Source organism: Leptonychotes weddellii, chromosome 6 (assembly GCF_054177405.1).
Source record: "Leptonychotes weddellii isolate Sample4059 chromosome 6, ASM5417740v2, whole genome shotgun sequence".
NCBI lineage: Eukaryota > Metazoa > Chordata > Mammalia > Carnivora > Phocidae > Leptonychotes > Leptonychotes weddellii.
In genome coordinates, this window is record NC_138374.1 from 130,267,246 (window position 1) to 130,287,308 (window position 20,063).

The window sequence follows — 20,063 nt, forward strand, 5'->3', positions numbered from 1 at the left end:
TCAGAACCGTGCAAGGCGTGACAGAAAGAGAATATTGATTCTGAAGCACTCCAGAACGTATTCATCCCGGTGAGTACCGGCCTCAGACGTAGGCACCTCAGGAGCCTTCCCTTGCTCCAACCCCAGCGAGCCCCCTCCAGGGCCTGCAGCTGTCTCTGCAATGTCTCAGGGGTGGCAAAGCTCTGCCGGGGAGGAGGTCTGACTTCTTGAAACGGCCAGAGTGAGAGTCACATTGAGTCCAGAAAGGGGGAATCAAAACTGGATGGCGGTGAGTCTGAGGGACAATTTGGTGTGACTAGAGAGACACGGTGTGTGTCAGATGTACCCGAATGGCTCCAGCAGGCTAGGAAAGCCGGGGTGGGGGGCGGGGGACAGAAGTTCCCCCAAAACGTTTCAGGCGGTGGAAAGGCTGCGGGCATGGCCTGCCAAGCACTGAGACCATCAACAGAGAAATGGAAGGCTCTGGCTCGTCTGCAGTTAACAGTGGAGGCTTTAGGACCCAAGCATCATCCCTCCTGGGTCTCACTTGATCCCCCCACTTCCTCCACCCCTCCACCAAGAATCTTCAGGGATCTGTACTCCTCTCAAAGAGGGAGCCCTCAGGAGAGGTGGGAGTCTCTCCCCGGTAACCATGGCCATCCGCTTGGCTGGCATGCTGCTAGTGAGCATTCCTGCTGAAAGGTGTGTGCCGTCCTTGCCCCGTCGCCAGGCCCTGCGTCTCAGTGAGCAGAAACTACCACTCACTCCCCATGCCACCCTGCAAAGGGCTGTCAGCTGTCCTTCTGCCAGCAGAAGTCCTCAACCAAAGCCCAGACTCCAGAGGCCACCGTGCATGCTACCCTCTGGGAAAAGGCCCAAGGAGTCTGATCGCAGACTTCCCTGGGAGGCACAGGGAGCCAGCGTTTCCTCAGACCCCACACCAGGTACCGTTCTACTCTCTCCTTCCCCATCTTACCAGAAGAGAGCCTGTCAAAGCCCTGTCAGGGAAGGAGAGAGGGGCAGCTTTGGCTTTTGGAGAGACTGAGACTGAGAAACAGGTGGGTCAGGAAGGAGTGGCTGAGCTACCCGGGCAGCCAGAGGTGGGGCATTGGGCAAGAAGAAAACACAGAAGACTTGTTCTCCTCAGTGGGCGTCTTCCCTGAGTTTGATTTTTGAGCTGAGGTCTTGCCTAATTTCAACTCAAAAAAAAAAAGAAAGAAAGAAAGAAAGAAAAGAGTATCTCTTGTCGACACATCATTAAGCTCCAGCTCCAAGAATGTGGCATCTGGCAGGGCAGGGGCAATCTAAGGCTCCCAACTCCATCGTCCTCGAGCCACACAGGCCCGAGAATCATGAGCCGGGAGCCTCCCTTCTCCTGCCCCCCAACCCCCCACCGCCCCGGAACACAGCGGCCATGGCCCCTCGGTGAGACTCCAGCTCTCGAGTCCCGAACACTCAAGTACAGGCCCTCCTGCACAATACTTAACAGCAAACAGCTTTACAGTATTTGTACATTTACACAAAAATAGATCCTTTTATATATATATATGTATTTATAACTGGTTACACGTTGGATTCATAATTAGGCATCACCAGTAGTAGTTGGCACAGTTTGTCATTTAAGCTCAGGGTCAAATTCGGTTTCATTTCGCCGCTCCAAAGCACAAAAAACAAAACAAAACAAAAAACAAAAAAAGGAAAAACAAAGGCATGTCATCTCCATGGTGTGTTCTTAAATACAGCAATGTCCTAGGAAAGCACATGTACGGATGAACAGTGCCTCCTGATCCCTCCTCCTGTCTCCTGAAGATAGGGGCCAGGCCTGAAGGAGACAGGGGTCAATGGGGCCGGCTGCTGGACTCGGACGACTGCCTCTTGCGTGAAGGGATGTAGCCGTTGAGATAGCCATTGGTCTGCCGTTTGGAGAGCCCTCCGTTCAGGATGTCCTGAATGTGCTGCACAATGAGGTTGATGGCCACTGTGAGGCAAAGAGTGGCCGCGTCAGGGACAGTGCGGGGAGGAGACAAGCCTTCTACTAGGGAACCCTCCAGCTCCCCGTCCCAAGTAGCCTGATCCCCACAGAAGGCTCTTTCCTCTAAAGGAAATGTAATATGGGACTCTCTGTTCCTAGCATTAGAAATAAATGATACATCTCAAGCAAGTGATTGATGTTAACATCACCAGACACGGAATAAACATCAAGTGCGCCCTGAGATGCTGCGAAGAACATGCAACACATCTCTCCTATGGTATTCTCCCCAGCTTGTATAAACTGAATCCAATCATGAGGAAACAAAGATGAATCCAAATTGAGGGCCATTTTACAAAACAACGGGCCTGTACTCAAATCCGTCAAAGGAGACTATCAATCTTCACCTCCCTGAATGTCATGGCTGTTCCATGGCTATGAATGAAAATGCCCTTCTCTTTAAGAAATACACAGTGAGGGGTTCCTGGGGGGCTCAGTTGGTTGGGCATCCAACTCTTGGTTTCGGCTCAGGTCATGATCCCGGGCTCATGAGGTCGAGCCCCTCGTCGGCCTCCACACTCAGTGGGGAGTCTTTCTGAAATTTTCTCTCTTCTTCTCCCTCTGCCCTTCCCCCTTTCTCTCTCTCTCTAAAATAAATTAATTAAATCTTAAAAAGAAAAGAAAGAAATACACAGTGAAATATTCATCGCTATGATGGGCTCTCAAATGGCTCAGCAAAAAAAAAAAAAATTAACTGTTTAAATGCAGGAAAGTTAAAATTAATTAAAAAAGAGAATGAGGGGCTCCTGGGTGGCTCAGTCGTTAAGCGTCTGCCTTCGGCTCAGGTCACAGTCCCAGGGTCCTGGGATCGAGCCCTGCATCAGGCTCCCTGCTCAGCGGGAAGCCTGCTTCTCCCTCTCCCACTCCCCCTGCTTGTGTTCCCTCTCTCGCTGTGTCTCTGTCAAATAAATAAATAAAATCTTTTAAAAATAAATAAATAAATAAATAAGAGAATGAGAAGATAGGGACTTCTCACAGATCATGCCCCAGCCTGCCTCAGTCCAGAGGTACCCCTACTTCTCAGACAAGCCAAAACCAATAAATAAATAAATACAAACAACTCCCTTTTGGAAAGGCTACCTTGATGGCAGGCCATTCTAAATTAAGAAGAAAATGTGCTTTTGCTAAAAGGTGGCCTTGGATGCAAGGCCCCAAAGTGTCATCGCTGGGAGGGACAGCAGAGGAGAGTCTCCAGCCCTCTGCTTTCTGCTAGAGAAGCACGAATTCCTGTTTTGTCATACACACGTATGCCCAGGGGCCTGTTCCCAAGGACAAACGTGTAGGCAAAAATTCCTTTCTGGATCCCAATAGAAGAGCAGTGGTTCAGCCACGTCCATGGAGCCTTGCTTGGTCACCACATCCTGTCCCAAAGTAGGACTGACATAGGGTAGAAGTTATGCCCCAGGGGATAACCCTCCACCCCCCGACCTGACCAGGACTCACCTAGATTATCTGCACCTCTAGGAATGATCACATCAGCGTATTTCTTTGTCTGTGGAGAAAGATATTCACAATGCATTAAAGAGGAGTTCCAGAGAAACTGGCCCAAGCCCCTCTTGAGGGGCCATGAGGGAAGGGTCAGCCTCTCTACCACTGACCCCAGAGGGTGGCAGCTTGAGGCTACGAACACAGTATTTTTTATCCCCTTTATCTCAATTACAATATATCAGCTCTCTTGATTTCTCATTATTAATGGTTTAATACTGTTTAAGCTTATGACCTGTACAGAGAACGTGGTCTTTGAAACCAAACTTGTAACTGCCTCCTCCCTATCAAGAAAGATATGAATTAGAAAAACCCAAATCAAAAAGGGAAGTGGTTCACCTTGGACTTCTACACACAGTCTGAAAGGTGACACCATTGATCCTAACGCAAGGGTAAACCCAAGAAAAATAATTCCCCCCCATGACCATTTTCATTGGCTCTGTTATCACACTTAAACAAAACAAAGTAAAGCCACAACTAGATACATTCCCTTTTTTGTTTTCTTATTTTACCGGGATTTTGTGGACCACTTTACAAATAACTGTGTTCTGGTGTATGACCCAAGTTTAGGATAAGACCACAAAAATGCCTTCAGCGCGTGGGCATCTTCTGTACTAGACCCGTTCAAATGGAAAACTGTGTCAGGCCCAAACCCAACCTGAACTAGGCAGACAATTTATCAGATCCAAGCACCTGGCTTTCCCTGAGCAAAGAGTGGCTGGACAGTGGGAACAAGCAGAAACCACCCAGAAAACGTGCAGAATTTTAAGCTCCATTACAACTAAGTGAAACAGCAGAAAATTGGCAGTTAACTCTAATTTATGTCCAATAAGTTTACCTTGCTCTATTATTAAGGTAAAAAGAGCAGGAGAAGTCCTCAGAGAGATAGATGGACAGATAGAATTTCCTGGCTTCTCCACTCCCTCTGCCCTCTGCCCAGAAACCTAATCCTGTGACCCAGTCCTCTCCAGGGGAATGACTAGGGCATCAGCGTTACTCAGACTGACTCAGAAACAATCTGAAACAAAAGTATAGTCTGGTTTGATGCAAAACCTTCTAACAGACTTGAAGGAACAGACAGTTTGAGATCATACTTTTCCAGGAGAAAGACAAGTTCATTACTACGAGAAACAGAGAAATTCCCACACTCAGCCTCACTCTACTCTCGATGCCCTCAGATTCCAGTCTCCCAAAAGAGATTACCCAAGATCAGGCTAAGCCCCAATGCCTCCCCACTCTCACAGCTTAATTATAAATCATTAGGGAGTTAGACCATGGTGAGGCCAACCTGGTGCAGACACACGACACAGGGGCAGGCGTCTCAAACAACATCGTCTCCTACGTCTTCCTCTACCACCCCCCCCACCCCCACCACCACTCTGCATCTCTTATCCCTGGTGGCCCTCCCTCAACACTCACCTGTCTGTCCCCATGAAACCGAGTGTGTTTCCTGTGCCAAGGGCTGATTCACTAAATGCTGAAAATTCCCCATATCCCCAACCTTCCTTCTCTGAAAGCCACCTCCCCAGAGAGTTCCCAGCTGCCATAGGAGGACTGATGAGCCTGAGCCAGGGCAGAAGTATGGAAGCTTATTCCAGCATGGCAGGATACTTCCCATAGGGGAACGTATCCAGGGGCCAAAGACAAGCTCAAAGGGGCGGGGAGGCTCAATGCAGTGGCAGAAGAGATTCAGAAGGAAATAACCTATTGCTGAGCCCTCCCTGCACCAATATGCAACCATCACAGACCTTTTGGAGATCCAAATGGCCAAGTCCATGCTTAGGTATGGCATACCCTCACACCCTGAGCCCACCGAGCAAGGAGTGCAGAACTTGCTGGAGTCAGACAGCAGGACCCTGAAGGACCATTCTGATGAAGATGATGGCCTACAGCTCCCAGAGAACACAAAGCCTCAAAGGCTGCCCTTTCTTGGGACTGGAGGAAGACAGATGATCATTCAGAGAGGAATGAAATTCAGGCTGGGGGCTCCATCAACTTACATACCTTTATGTGTACAATTCAGTTTTAAATTCTAAATTCAACAAAAAACAAACCAAGAACACAACTCACTGGCAAGCAGAATTCCTCAAAGGCAGGCTTGACGAACGTAATGTACTGAGATAAAATCTGCTCAAGGTCCCTCCCTCTTTCGCTGATGTCCCTTAATACTATAAGAAAAGGAAAAACAAGAATCAAGAAAATGGTGCATGAGCCAACACATGTCCACCCTTCGTGAGGCAGACCAGGCTCACGTGGACTCCACAATTACTCTGGATGATTCACAAGCTGGATTCCTGAGAGACTTGACCAAGAGCAGGTCAGCAGCAGCTTCAAGAAAAACAAGTTACATTTTTATTGCTATAGTCAAATTTGGCTATGACATAAGGATCTCTGAAGCAAAAGGCTGTCCAGCCTCAGCCAACAGTCTTCTGGTTTCAAGCAGCATTTGACCCAAATAAATCTGCAGTGTGAACAACATAAAAAGCAGGACAGTCCTGCGGAGCTCGTAACAGGGAGTAGACGGGGCCCAGAGAGGTGGTGGGGCTCCCTGGCAAAGGAGCCCCTTGCTCACCTGGATGTTGTCCCCTTGCACTTACTTACCTGCGTGCAGTCCACTGACCTATTGCTGATGTGCCACCTTATCATGGCTGGCTCCCCCCACATTCCAGCCCCTACAGGGGTGGAGGGCAGGCAGAGGGTCCAGCTGTGGTCAGCCATTCCTGCTAACCTCAAGCAGGGAGGCTTGCCAAACAGAAAACCACTTAGTGAAAGACGGCCATACCATGGTTTTGGAAATGGTGGGCTGGAGGTGTAAAGCCACCCAGATTGATCCACACTCACCATCTTCTACCTTCTTGTCTGGGACAGTGTCATTTAGGGACTTTCATCCAACACCTTTATTATTTTAACAGAGTCTTTTGTCAAACAAACAAACAAACAAACAGAAAAGGGTCCAACCATCTAAGGGATTGGAATCCTGGCTCTGCCACTCGGCACTAACATCCCTGAGCCTCAGTTTCCCCCCGAACTCGGTAGTGAGAGTTTGGAAGGAGATTCGCTCCGTCCAAACAGCGCTTCCCAACAGGTGTTGTAAATCTTAGTACCACGGCTGCTCAGTCTTCCAGCCCCACCTTGAAAGGGTACCCTGTCCATCAACGATCATTCGTGAAGGCCTCCTGGCTCCTCTCGACCACTGAGCGAGGGATGCACCTCACCGCAAATGAACTAGGGGACGCTTGTGAGTGAATTTCTGGACAGCCACGTCTCTAGATAATTCCGTGCGTCCGCACGCACGCACGCAGGGGCCGCGGGTAGGATTCGGGCTGGTGTGCACTCTGTGAGGATCAGATGACTAGAAGACCACATTCCAGAGCATGAGGTGCTGCTGCTAGACCTCCTGACTCCTCCGCCAGCCCCTCCATTTACAAGGAGCCTTCTCCGCATGAACCCTGGCCTTTAATGCGCTGTCAGGACTTGCCTCACAGCCCCTCCCGGCCCCGGGGCTGCCAGACGTGCCTCCCCCAGCCGGGAAACGGTGTTCTCGGGCATTCGGACGCCGGGGGCCAGGGAGACGGGGCCAAGGAGGCCGCCGATGAGCCGCCACGTGGCTCACCCCCACAGGCCTCGGGAGCCCTGGCACGCCAGCTAGTGGGCTCCCCTGGGCCAGAACACACAGCCAGCGTGGCCTCCAATTTCTTCACGTCCCCAGATAAAGTACAAAGAAAAAAGGAAGCCAGGGCAAAGGGTATCAGAGCTGGGGGAAAAAACAAACACACGCCCGCACTCAGGCAGCTTTACTTAAAAGCCCTGCAAAAGCCTGATGTGCTTGTTTCACAAGACATGCTTTTCACGCTCTCCCGCTGCCCTGGGACCCAGCCTGCAGCCCCCTTATCACCTGTCAGCTCCTCCTGACAGCTCCCCCCGCCAGGCCACTGCATGAGGAAGGTGCCGGGGGAAGAGTGTGGGGAGCAGGAGAGTCACACTGAGGCTGCTCCAGGGCCCAGAGCTACCCCTTGGCCCGCCATCGGGAGCAATGCAGGCAAAAGTGACCTGGGTTGGAATCCTGACCCCACTCTTACCTCTGTGACCTTAGGTTACTCGACCTCTGTGACTCTCATTTTCCTTAACTGTAAAACAGAGACATGATACACAGAGACTTTCTCATCAAGCCGTTACTCCTCAGAATACAAGAGGATGGACATGAAACTCTTCAGCGCTGTGGCTGGCGCATAGTATGCGTTCAATAAACCTGAGTTTCTGCCACGGATTATGATGGTAACAGAATCTGGGAAGCTTCAGGAGAGGGATGGCTCCCTGACAGAGCAGACCCCCGGAAGGGCAGCATCTGTGAGCTCAGGCGAGCACAGGGGAGCAGAGCACACCGAGAGCAGGGTCCCGCAGAACAACAGGGAGTGGGGGGTGCAGTACGGGAGGGACAGCAGGGCACAGACACGTGGGAAGACACAGTGGGGAGGGCGAAACAGGGAAGACAGGGAGGAGCCATCCTACAGTTTCTACCCTGGAAAAGGAAACAGGAAACGGGTGAGAATGTTGCCCAAACACTGGGAATGTGCAAAATCAAAAGGCATCGCCCACCTCTGCTCCCCGAGAGCCTTCCACTGAGTTATCACCTCAAACAGCCCGAGACCCCTCCTCAAGCCAAGGACAACACAAGGCCAGCCCATTCACTGCACCGAAGTGCCCTGCTCCTCAGGCGAAGTTAGGAAACAGGGCCAAGCCAAGGACTGAGTCACAACAAGGTCTTGGCACAAACCGGAAACTCCAGGGACTCAAAACCGGCTCCCTGATCATCCCTCTGACCCAGCACATTTGCTTGGAAAGGAAAGGCCCTTTCAGAAGAGGGGGGAAAGGGCAGGAAACTACCCGTCTGCCTACCTTCCCTGCTTGGCTCTCACAGCCGCCCTTCCAAAGCCACCAGGGCTCCTCTAGTCAGCCAAAGCCAAGAACGAAATTTAAAAGGACCCAGAATAAATATAATTCCTCAATGGTTCAGCTGATTCACTTTAAAAATTAGTTGAGGAAATGTGTTACTCTAGTAACAGAACAGACTATCTCAAGGTCCACCGCAGCCCTGAAGCTATGGGAACTGGACACAGAGAATTATAGCAGTATAGAGAGTAGGTGTCAGCCCTCCTTGGTCCCCTGTCTCAGTTCTTCCCCGTCCCCGAATTCAAGGGTGGGTTAAGAGTAAATAACACACATGGAGGGAAGGTGAAAGATGGGAGAAACCAAAACCCCCAAAGTATGAGGGGTTCCCATGATGGAGGTAAGTGTTTCCAAGGCTGCATGGCTCAAAGGCAAATCCCCCGTCCCACATGATGGTCAACTCTGACCGCGAGGGTCACAAGCCCAGGAAGTGTGACAGTGGAATGGTAAAACCATGGCACTAACTCAAGTCTCCAGGACTGTTCTGAGGCCCAGCAGCTGCTCCTGACTAACCCACCCTCCCATCCCACAAAGCACATGCCAGGCATGTTTTCTGTCCTACTTGGACAGAGAAATGAACTTGTAGAAGCTGCATGTGGAAACGTCCCACAAGTCCACCAGAAAGTGACTCGCCAGCAGGTGACAGGAGAAGACAGAGGTCTGAGAGGGAAAGCGGCCGGAGAAACCCCACAGAAAGCCACCATCACCTCCTGTCTCCCCCTCGCCCCCGTTTCGCACAATGATCCAAGTATAAGAGAGCAAGGGAGAATTTTCCATGTCATCGGTGCCATGATGATCTGTTTGAATCAGAGGCCAAGATCATCTGATTTCCAAGGACTCTGAATTCTGTACTTCTCAAACTTGGTTCTATTTTCCTGGGCCACGGCTCGCATGCACTCCTCCCTCAAGCATAACTGCACCCCCCGGGGCTTCAGTACCATGTGCTGACCGAACAATGGGATCAGGCCGGTGTCCCAGCTCCTGAGGATACGATGACGACTCAGGGGCTCTGACCAGTCCTGATGGAAAACTCAGGCAGAACATCTACCATCTCAGGCAAAGCAGACTCCTGATCTAACACACCAGCTAATGCACCGCCAGGCATTTAACCTGCATTACAGCTCACCCTCACAACCCAGGGGTACTGATCAATATGTAATCAACCAACTCGAATATCCCTATTTATGAGGTACAAAGAGGTAACAACATAACCTGCTCAAGGTCACACATCTACTAAATGGTGAAATCAGGATTTAAGTCCAGTTCATCTGACTCCAATTTCTCCCCAGGTGCATCATGCTGCCTCCCTGATTTAACAGACTAATGGGGACATCGAGTAGATCAACCACGGCAGGACCTGGGTCTGGGGACTAAGGTGATAAGCCAGGCCCTGGGGCAGATGCATGAGGGACTATCAGCCTCCGGCCTTGATTATCTATTAAAAAAGACCATGCAACTCTTTCCTGGCCAAAGTCATGACCCTAAAAATAGTCCTGTTTCTTTCATCTTACCCATAAAAAAACCCAAGCCTGGGAGGTCACACGAGTCCCAAGAGCCACCAAAGTCACAAAGCTAGCTGGAGGCTTTGGGACTAGAATATGGGCCTCCCACCCTCCTTTCTTCCATCGAGGAGTTCTACCCCCCCACACCCCACCTGGGAGTAGAGTGTAACAACAATTCACTTAATAGCATGCAGACACTACTCCTTAGGAGGACAAAACCCAGGGACTCATTTCTCTATATTCCGCTGGTTCCATTTATAGTTCTTGCAAAGAGAGGACGTTTAAGTGGATAAACCACAAATCTGTTTCATGAACCGAGAAGAGAAAACGTCACAGAATTTGAGGTCAGAAGGCTCTGGGCTGGAACTTATAAAATTCCAATCTGCCCACGATTTGCTCTGTGACTAGGAGTCACTCCCGGGGTCTCGTTCCTCTTCCACGCAACGGGGACTTGAAGCCTTGCTCACTTTCCTCACCTTCTGTTGCTCTTTTCCTCACCCCCACCCCCACGGCCTCCACAGGGGCGGGCGGGGGGGGGGGGGCTGTCATTTTCTGACTCTGCTGGTACCTTTCTCATCCCTGCCACCTCCTACAGCAGCCCTACCTGCAGTCTTCACTTCTACTCCCTCCATCAGAGTCATCTCCCAACAGAGAGCCGAGGCCCTTTGGCTTGCCCTGCTCAAAACCCCTTGGTAGCTCACCTTCGTGGACCAGGGACCAAATGGGAAGCCACGTCCCCGTAATCTGCCTCAAGCAATTTCCAGCATCTCTTCGGACAGCCCTCTAGGAACTCCAGCCACCTGCTTCCCGGAACAAGCCCCGTGTGTCTGTATCTGCACCATGTAATTTCATGGGTTGTCTATGTCATCACCCTACCCCATCTCCCGTGAAGCCTCCTGATCCCCGCGGCGGGGAGCAAGGGTTCCACTCCATCCCTGCAGGGCTGAATTCATGGGCTCTGCTCCCCAGCGAAGGGCAGCTGTCCCTCAGGACACCAGGCACGGGGACCTGCACAGGCACACCCTCAGTAAGGCCTGCAGAGGGAATGACCGAGCGACTTTGCTCTGCAGCTGGCTGAACAGAGTCACCAAACCTCCACAGAGCTTTCTGGAAAATAAAGGGCTAGAGAAGTGGGCTGGTGGGATAAGCTGCCCAGTGCTGCAGTCACTAGGATTCCTAGTTAGTTCCTGTCTTGATTATGATGCCTGTGGGAAAACCATAAAGAACTGGGCATTTAATCAAACTTTTCTCCAGCAAAATCACAATGTAAACTTCTGATTTCATCTCGTGACCTCACAGGCCTTTCATTACCCAACACAGTGACTAACCCCTTCTCAGATGTCACCAAGTGTTTGAGAAGCAGTACATCCTGGGGCTGAACTGACTCAGCTGGACTGGGCCACCAACAGGGCCACTGGAGGCTTTTAGAACGCACCTCTGCGGGAGAGCCGGGTGTCCGCATCTGTGTCCACAAAAAGCTTCATCTGGAAAAGGTCTCGCACCTCCTGGGAGTAGAAGGCCAGGATCCCTTCAAAGAGCACCACATCCGCGGGGTAGACAGTAACCGTCTCCTCCTTCCTGCAAAGCACAGAGCAGATGATGAGCCGAATCAGGCAGGGTGAGCAAAGGGAGGAGGACAGCAGTGTCTGTCTGGGAGTCTGGGGTCCCCTCCCTGTAGACCTACAGCAGGACCGGAAGGGGGAGCGAACGCAGCCTTGCAGGGCCCTCGGACCACCACTGAAGACCGACCAAAGGGCCATCACGACCGGGGCAAAGGTCTCTGACCAGCTCTTCTGAGCTCTCACCATAAAAAGAGAAGGCAGTCATCCCTCTCCTTGGGATAAGAAAAAAACAAACATGCTGTTGAACACACAATGGAGACAGACAGAAGCAGATGTGATTTCTTCTTCTCTCTGGGGGCGTCTCCAGGAATGCTCTCAGGCCCGGCATTTATGGAAGCTAACACTGAACTTTCACAAACAGAAACTCACAGTCTTCTCCCAACAGCCCCACGCCCTCCCCTTGTCCGGAGGCAACTGAAGGAGGCAGGAAGGGATGGGAGAGGAGGAGGCAGAAAAAGGAAGTTGCGGAGAAGGAGAGAGAGGAGAGGAAGCATCTACAGGGAAGGAAAGCGTCCCGAGGTCTGTCTGGTCTGGCTCGGGCATGAGCAGCACTGTGGCTGTGGGTCCGGGCCTGGAGGCCCTCCTCCTCCTCCTCAGTGAGGCAGGGGTGCGCGCTACCTCCCCATCTGCCCCACAGGGTTGCCATCTGCTTCTGTCCTAACCATCCTCTACTGCCTCTTGCTCAAGTCACTGAAAGGAAGGTAACAGTTTCCACTGCAAGGTTTACTACTCAGGCGGACATTGAGGAATAAAACCAAATAAAACATTTAAGACAATGGGTTTATCTGTGCAAACACAGGGACCCCAGCAGCTGCCCATGCAAGAGGATGCACTGAACTTCCCTCCCATAAACACTCTTTGATTCCTTATTAGCTCAGACCCTCGGGTTCCTGTCTAAGTTCTAAGGCGGCAGCAACTACCAAAGTGGCAGAACATGAGGCATAAGACAACAGAAGAGGGTGAGTACAAGGAGGAGACTCTCTAGGCCAATGATGGAACTCTGGATGCACACAGAACCATCTGGGGAGCTTCAGAACAAATATGTATGCCTGGGGGCATCTGGGTGGCTCAGTTGGTTCAGACTTGGTTTTGGCTCAGGTCATATCTCAGGGTCGTGAGACTGAGCCTCTGCGCTGAGCACGGAGTCTGCTTAAGATTCTCCCTCTCCCTCTGCACCCCTCCCCACCGCACATGGGCGCGCATGCTCTCTCTCTCAAATAAATAAAATCTTAAAAAAAAAAAATGTATGCCTGGGGCGCCTCGGTCAGTTAAGCATCTGCCTTTGGCCCAGGTCATGATCTCAGGGTCCTGGGATCGAGTCCCGCATCAGGCTCCCTGCTAAGCGGGGAGCCTGCTTCTCCCTCTCCCTCTGTTGCTCCCCCTGCTTGTGTGCTGTCAAATAAATAAAATCTTTAAAAGAAAAAAAAAAAATGTATAGTTGGGCCCTACCCCTCAGGGCTCTGATTTCATTTGCCTGGGGTAGAGTCAGAGCCCTGGTATTTTAGAAAACCGCCCCAGGTATTTCTAACATGCGGCCAGGGGTGAGGAGCACCAGTCTGGAGGAATGTCAGCTACCAGAAAACAGGGTGCCCACTGTGGTTTAGGATAAAGAACCCAACTGGACAGAGCTGAGAAGGGAAATGGGCTAGAAAAAAGGATCAGTGAGTGAGTAAAACAATGAGCCGCTGTAGGCAACTGCCCTACAGGAAGGAGGGTGGAAAAGTCTCTGCTGGGAAACAGAGAATGTTTCCATTTGTGTGGGGTAAGGGAAACTCCCAGGGCTCCGTCTGGGAAACACTCTACCGGAGAGCACCTTGTCCGTGCTAGGTGTACGTGTGCTCACACCACGATCAGGACGCCTAGCTGGTAAGCACGAACAAGGAACAGGTAGGTGGTTTTCCAACTCAACAAACATGCTCATCAATCCTGGGAAAGCAAGGAGAACGCTGTCCATGCTGTTGTAGGTGCCCCAAGAAGCTGGGATCGACCCCTTCCCAAGTGCGCATGTACATCTAGGGAGGAGAACCCTTCAAAACAGCCCAGAGCTAAAAACAACATCGATTGAGCAACTACCAGCCCAGAACACGAGAGGAGCCACACTTGGTGCGATATTCCGTGGAGAAGTTCAGAGTCTGGCTGGGAAGTCCACATAAGATACCGAGATGATTAGAGCATTTGAGATAACCTGAATCCAAGCTTCTCGTTTGGCTTATCAGGAGGGGCAAGGCCAGAGAAGGGTATTTAACAGCAAACAAGAGTCTTCTCTTAGTCCAACATCTGTTTGTACGTCACCGTGATAAAGGCCCGTGGATGGGTTGGCAGCAGTAAACTCTAACAGCTGGGTCCCTAACGAGTGGCCCTTGAGAGTTGAGGGACTGCTGTGGCCAAAAGTGGTCAGGCAGAGTTTCACAAGAGATGGGCTGTGGGCCACTAAAGAATAAGGCTATAAAATATATGGTTTGGGAAGGAATTGGGGGGGGGAGTGAATCACATCTGGATGGGGAATTCTGCTGGGGTTTCGTGGTTAATCCATGAACCTCATGCTGCACACGCTACCCCTCCCCCACCTCCTCCATCTGGTCAGGTCCTGCCTCCTGCCAACCACCCGGATTTCCACCGCCTGACCTCAGGCCCTCAGGAGTCTCTCGCCTGGGCTACGACTCCAAGGGCTTCATAAATAGCATTGTGGATCCTCTCTTCCTGCCACCAGAATGATCTGCTCCCACATAACAGCCGTCTGTGACTCCCTACTGCCAACATGTTCGCGCTCTGGCCCTGGCGTCCCCAGCCTCTCCTCTCTGGGGCCTGCCTGCCTCCTAGCCACTCTTCCTGCACACTCACCCCCATTCCGCCACTCCTAACCAGCTGCGATTCCCCACCAAGCTTGTCCCTGAAATGCTTCCCTACCCGTTACCTTGAAAATCCCCTCCCCCAACGACTTCTTAGGCTTTCCAACATACAGCTTAAAGATCACCTCCTCTATACAACCTGCTCTAAATACTCCAGCCCTTCCTCCCTCCTTCACACTCCTCCATAGGCCCTTACATTAGTTGTCGGCTGCATTTTAATTCTGAGGTAGTGCCCGGCCCTGGACCTGAGAGCTGGTGGGCTCCCTTGTGTCTCTTGTGGACAAGACATCATCACCACTCCCTGCTAAGGCTAGAAACTACAATTCCCAGAATCCTTTTCCCTCTGGGGTCCCAGGGTGCTTTGCCAATGGGAAATGTAGAAGATGAAACAAAACGCATCTAATTTTTAGGAGACCTTAATAGCCACACAAGGCAACTTTGCAGCTACTCCGCAAGTCGCCCCCTCCCTTGGAGGCTAGGGCTCAGATGTGGCAGCTTCTTGGACTCGCCATGGACCCTGGACCCTTAGACTACAGCCTCCCGGATCTTAGCTCTCCCAGCACCCCCAGCCCCCAATACGCTTTTTTTTTTTTTAAAGATTTTATTTATTTATTCATGAGAGACAGAGAGAGAGAGGAGAGGGAGAAGCAGGCTCCCAAGGAGCAGGGAGCCCGATGTGGGACTTGATCCCAGGACCCTGGGATCATGACCTGAGCTGAAGGCAGACGCTTAACCATCTGAGCCACGCAGGCGCCCCACCCAACACTCTTAAAAGCTCCAATTCCTGTACTAAACCCCTTTATTCCTGCACGGTCTGTGGTGTTTTGAGGCTGGAGGTGCATCTTGTTCTTTGAGTTTTTGGCACAGTAGCATCTGGTCCATAGTAGGACACGCTTCAGAAGATACTGGTGAGGGATGAAGGCGAGGCGCTAAGCAGCCTGGCTTTCCAGCACAATGTGTTCACTCTCTTCCTCCTCCAACCAATCTCTGCCACACCCTCAAGTTCTGGGAAAGGCACAGAACATGTGAGGAATCCCGCATCAAAGGCTGGCTGAGATGTGTACTCAAGGAACACACATGGAGATTAAGATGGGCTTTTAATTATAGAGGCATTTGGTAGTAAAAGATGCATGAAATCTAATTTCCCATTTAAAAAAAAAAAATTCCACTCGAGAGAATGAAAGAAAGGGAGGGAAGAATGAAAGCAGCTGGGAGAAACTTTCGAAACAGCGCAGGGCTGAAAACAACACTTACTGAGCAATTACTAGCCTAGAATAAGCAGCAGCTACGCGTGCTTTAAATGCCATTCAGAAGTTTAGAGTCTGCCTGGGAAGTCCCCAAGGAGACAGAGCAAGCAGAGAGTCCTGGGAGGCTCGAGGGAACTTTGAGAGCCTGGCCAGCAGGCGTGAAGTCCTCTAGGAGCCTCGGGCAACCACTCAGAGGGAACGAAGATGAGCCCCTCCTCTAGACCTAATCAGGAGCACGAACACAGATCAGCAGAAAGGACACGACTGAGAATCTCTCCTGGGAGTTGAGCGGCTGCTCTCTGTGACCTCAGCGCCCTCACAGCTCTCTGCCCGGTCCAACCAGGAGAGAAGAAAGAACAGTTTTCTTTGTTCTTCTTCCTGTATCCTCTGCCCAGCCCCTTTACATCTTATTCCAGGAACAACCACTCAGTGCTGTGAATCAGAACAAGTGTAGAGTCCCTCACCCGAGCCCCAATTCCTGAACTTGTCCTTTCAGAGTTAGCAAAACGTGATGAGCAGACTGTTCCAGGAAGCACCAGGTAAACTCCCCAACCCGTGCACACCCGCGGAGCACGCTGCTGCCGCTCACACAGACAGCCGTGGGCACGGGGGAGGGGAGGACACAGCCTGCAGCCTGGGAAACCGGACTGCTCTGGGAGCTGCGAGGAGCAACGCCCAGCCCCCAAGAGCTCACTTACCGGGAATGGGAGACAAAGTCATACACGGGAATCTGCACCGTCTTCCCTTCGGTGATTTCTTTGAGTGTTTTGAAGATGAGTTCATTGTCAAAGGCATCTGAAGGAAATCAGACTGTTAAAATGCTGCTGAATTTTAAAATGATTTCTCCTATAATCATCCACATCTATTTCCTGGACGTATACCCCACCTGGAGCCCCCACTGAAAAAACCCAGATCTCTACCCAAAGCAGAAGGTAAACTCCCTGGATCTCAAAATAGAACATATGAATGCATTCCAAGAAACTCACTTCTTTTTTCTACCTTTCTATCCACCCTTGGCCTCAGCCACCTCTCTCCCCCCAAGTTCAGCTGCTGTCTTGGGAGCTGGAATACGTTAACCCGAAAGCATACACATGACTCAGGGAGTCATAAGGGGCACCAAGTTTTGATTCCAACAGTTGTTAAGAACCAAAACCTAGGGCGCCTGGGTGGCTCAGTCAGTTAAGCGTCTGCCTTCAGCTCAGGTCATGAGATTCCGGAGTCCTGGGATTGAGCCCCCCATGGGGCTCCCTGCTCAGCGGGGAGCCTGCTTCTCCCTCTGCCTGCCTCTCCCCCGCCTTGTGCTCTCTCTCTCTCTCTCTGACAAATAAATAAAATCTTTAAAAAAAAGAACCAAAACCAGCTAAAGGGCAATGTGCTGATCTGGGACTGTCAAGGTAAACGTCACGCAGGCAGACATCCTGGACCCTCCACGGTCCTTTCCGCCAGTCAGTGAGTTTCACACCCTGCCTTATGCACACATGTGTGGGATGGGGGGCAGGGGGCACGGGCTGCTTCAGATCAGAAGAGGCAGAAGAACCAGCTCTGTGCTGTCCTGTGTCTGGCCAATCTCAAGCAACAGGCTCACAAGGAGTCGCCCTCGTTCAGATGCAGATTCCATCCATATTTACTGAGCCATGCAACTGTGCAATGTGTTTCAAAATTCTTTCTTGAGGCCCCACCATAACCCCGCAAGGTATTTATTTATCCCCCATTTTATCGATAGAAACAGATTCCGAGAGGTCAAACAATTTTCTCAGTGAACACACACACACACACACACACACCCTCAACTCCTGACTCACCCGGGTGATCAAAATTGAACTGGCCCTTCAGGGCTTTGGCCTTCTGCTCCGACGTAAGGACTCGGTAGAAGCTGTCCTGGCTCAGGATGACCACCTGCTTCTGGCGACAGTCCACCTCATTCTGTCCCAGGAGCTGCACAATCTTAGCACAGACGGAAGACTGTAGGAGAGAAGAGAACACCGAGGATTAAAGGGGTGTGCAGAGTCGCTCCCGGATGCACACGCCCTGCGCCAGGGGCTTCTGGAAGGAAGAATCCGGAGGCTACCATCTTGCATGACGGATTAGAAGGCTGAAGGAGAAAGTCCGCTGAGCGGGGAGTGTCCCAGAGCCTCTTCCTCCCTTCCTGAACACAGCTTACTACTCGCAGGTATCTGCAGGGGCCACAGGGGTGAGGAGGACAGTAACTTCTACCTCCTCTTCCGTAAAGTCTCTCCTAAAGCTACTCATACAAAGGAACACGAATTTATTTATCCCTGCTTCTGCCCCAGTATAGATACTCACAAAACAGCAGAAAGTGGAAAAGAAGACACACTGATGATGTTGCTGATGGCTCAAAGGGCCAGGGCCTCTGGGTCACGAAGTGACAGAGCACACACGTGGAATCAAAAACCCAGGCCAGAGAACTCGGCCAGTTAGCTAGAAGGCCAAGGTCATGGCTTTCGTCCTACTTCCGTGGCTTACATTTGCTCTAGTGCCTCGCCATGGACTTGTTCACACTCACACGGTAAGCCTCGTGGCCGCTTCACGAATACGCACCACCACTTATGAGCTGGAGTCACATGGGACACAAAACACGACCAACCCCTAAACCAACACGGGGTATCCCTGCCGTGAAGGGGACAGCTGGTTCCAGATGAACTCAAACCTACACGCTTTGTGTCGTGTTGTCAGCAATACACGTATCTACCTGTGATGCTGTGAAAATCGGAAATACCGTATTTAGTCCTCCTTGCATTTCTGGCACAGAGTTCTTAAAGCCCTTGAATTTCCTAAGTGAGGGGAGCAGTGCACCGGTCTTTGCTATGTTGAGGAGGCGGCTTCTGAAAAGCACCTAAGGATAGGGGCTGGTTGCCAGGGGAACCAGCCTGGTGAGGAGCAGGTTAGAACTTTCCATCCTACCATCCTGACCTCCAGGGAGGGGAGGAAGAGGGGAGGAGGGGGGAGGCTGAGTCAGGGGCCAACAACAACGATATAACCAGAAATACGTATGTCATGAAGCGTCCACACAAACCCAAGCGGATGAGGTTTGGTGAGCCTTCTGGTTGATGGACGCGTGGAAATGTGGGGACAGTGGCCCGCTCGGAGAGCACGGTAACTCCACTCCTCTTCACACCTGGCCCTACAGGGCATCTCTTCCACCTGGCCAGTCCTGCCTTATATCCTTTTATAATCGACCATTAACCTTGTAAGTAAAATGTCTTGAGTTCTGTGAGCTGCTCTAGCAAATCAATCAAACCCAAGGAAGGGGCAGCTGGAACCTTCAATCTCTGGCCAGTCAGCCAGGAGCACAGGTGACGACAGGTGCTTTTGAGGACACCTGACGGCAGGGCAGAGGGGGTGGGGGGTGCTCTCGCGGGACTGAGCCCTACCTGTGCGGCCTGAGCCTATCTCCAGGTAGTGTCAGAATTATTGGGGTGAATTCTCAGACACCCTGCTCGTGTCCGAGAAATGCTTGTTGATGTGTGGAAGGCCCCCCCACACACACACACACTGGAATTGCAATTGGGTACAGAACCTAAAATCTACCTCAGTGCACTCAAAAGAGTGAGAGAGTGAAGGACAGTAGTTACCAAATGAACTCGTTCCTTTTTTTTCACTGTATACAGATTAATATAAAAATAAGAATGCCTACATTACGAAAACCCTACAAGCCATAGCCAAGCCTCCTTATGGAGCTGGCTGACCTAATTACAAGAGATGAATACAGTGGCATAGTTAGAGATTTCTTGGGCTCAGTCTTGGGAGCTTGCTTCACTATCGAACTTAACTTTACCAACTGGTTTTAATAAGGAAAAACCAGGACACTTTATAAAGTTCCATTTCTCATAAGCTCCGAATTTGATTTGTCCAAGCATAAGGAAAACTGGACGTTCCTGTTGCCCTAGTCAATCCACATCAAACTATTTTGCACAGTATTTCCTGTTGCACAAATTGTGACACACAACCAAATACGGATCTTTGGAGGAACAAAATTTTGACTCAATTGCTAATTATTTTGAAAATTATTGGGACACCTGGGTGGCTCAGTTGGTTAAGCGTCTGCCTCCAGCTCAGGTCATGATCCCAGAGTCCTAGGATCGAGCCCCACGTCAGGCTCCCTGCTCAGCGGGGAGCCTACTTCTCCCTCTGCTTGTGCTTGTGCTCTCTCTGTCAAATAAATAAATAAAATCTTAAAAAAAAAAAAAGAAAACTATTTTACTTTTCTGACATTTTCACACATTAACAGAGAAGAATTTAAAACAGGATTTTTGGAACAGCACCTATTCCGGGAAAAGATCACAGAAAATCATAGAAAATCATAGAAAGGTAAAACTTGCACATGACTTAAGCTAGTTTCAAAAATGAAAATACCACAACAGAATCAAATCCTATAAACAATT

At 50.8% G+C, this 20,063-nt stretch overlaps 1 protein-coding gene across 1 annotated transcript in view; it reads right to left on the reverse strand.

Moving 5' to 3' along the window:
* Window positions 1–251: 251 nt before the first annotated feature.
* The window catches only part of UCK2 (uridine-cytidine kinase 2), a 68,885-nt gene continuing 49,073 nt past the window's right edge, over window positions 252–20,063 (reverse strand). The window contains exons 2-7 of the mRNA XM_081825225.1: window positions 17,463–17,622; window positions 16,359–16,455; window positions 11,378–11,520; window positions 5,564–5,661; window positions 3,452–3,500; window positions 252–1,957 (exon numbers count right to left, since the gene is read on the reverse strand). Of these exons, the coding sequence (XP_081681351.1) occupies window positions 1,818–1,957; window positions 3,452–3,500; window positions 5,564–5,661; window positions 11,378–11,520; window positions 16,359–16,455; window positions 17,463–17,622 (687 nt within the window). The 3' untranslated portion in view covers window positions 252–1,817. The remainder of the gene's footprint in view (window positions 1,958–3,451; window positions 3,501–5,563; window positions 5,662–11,377; window positions 11,521–16,358; window positions 16,456–17,462; window positions 17,623–20,063) is intronic.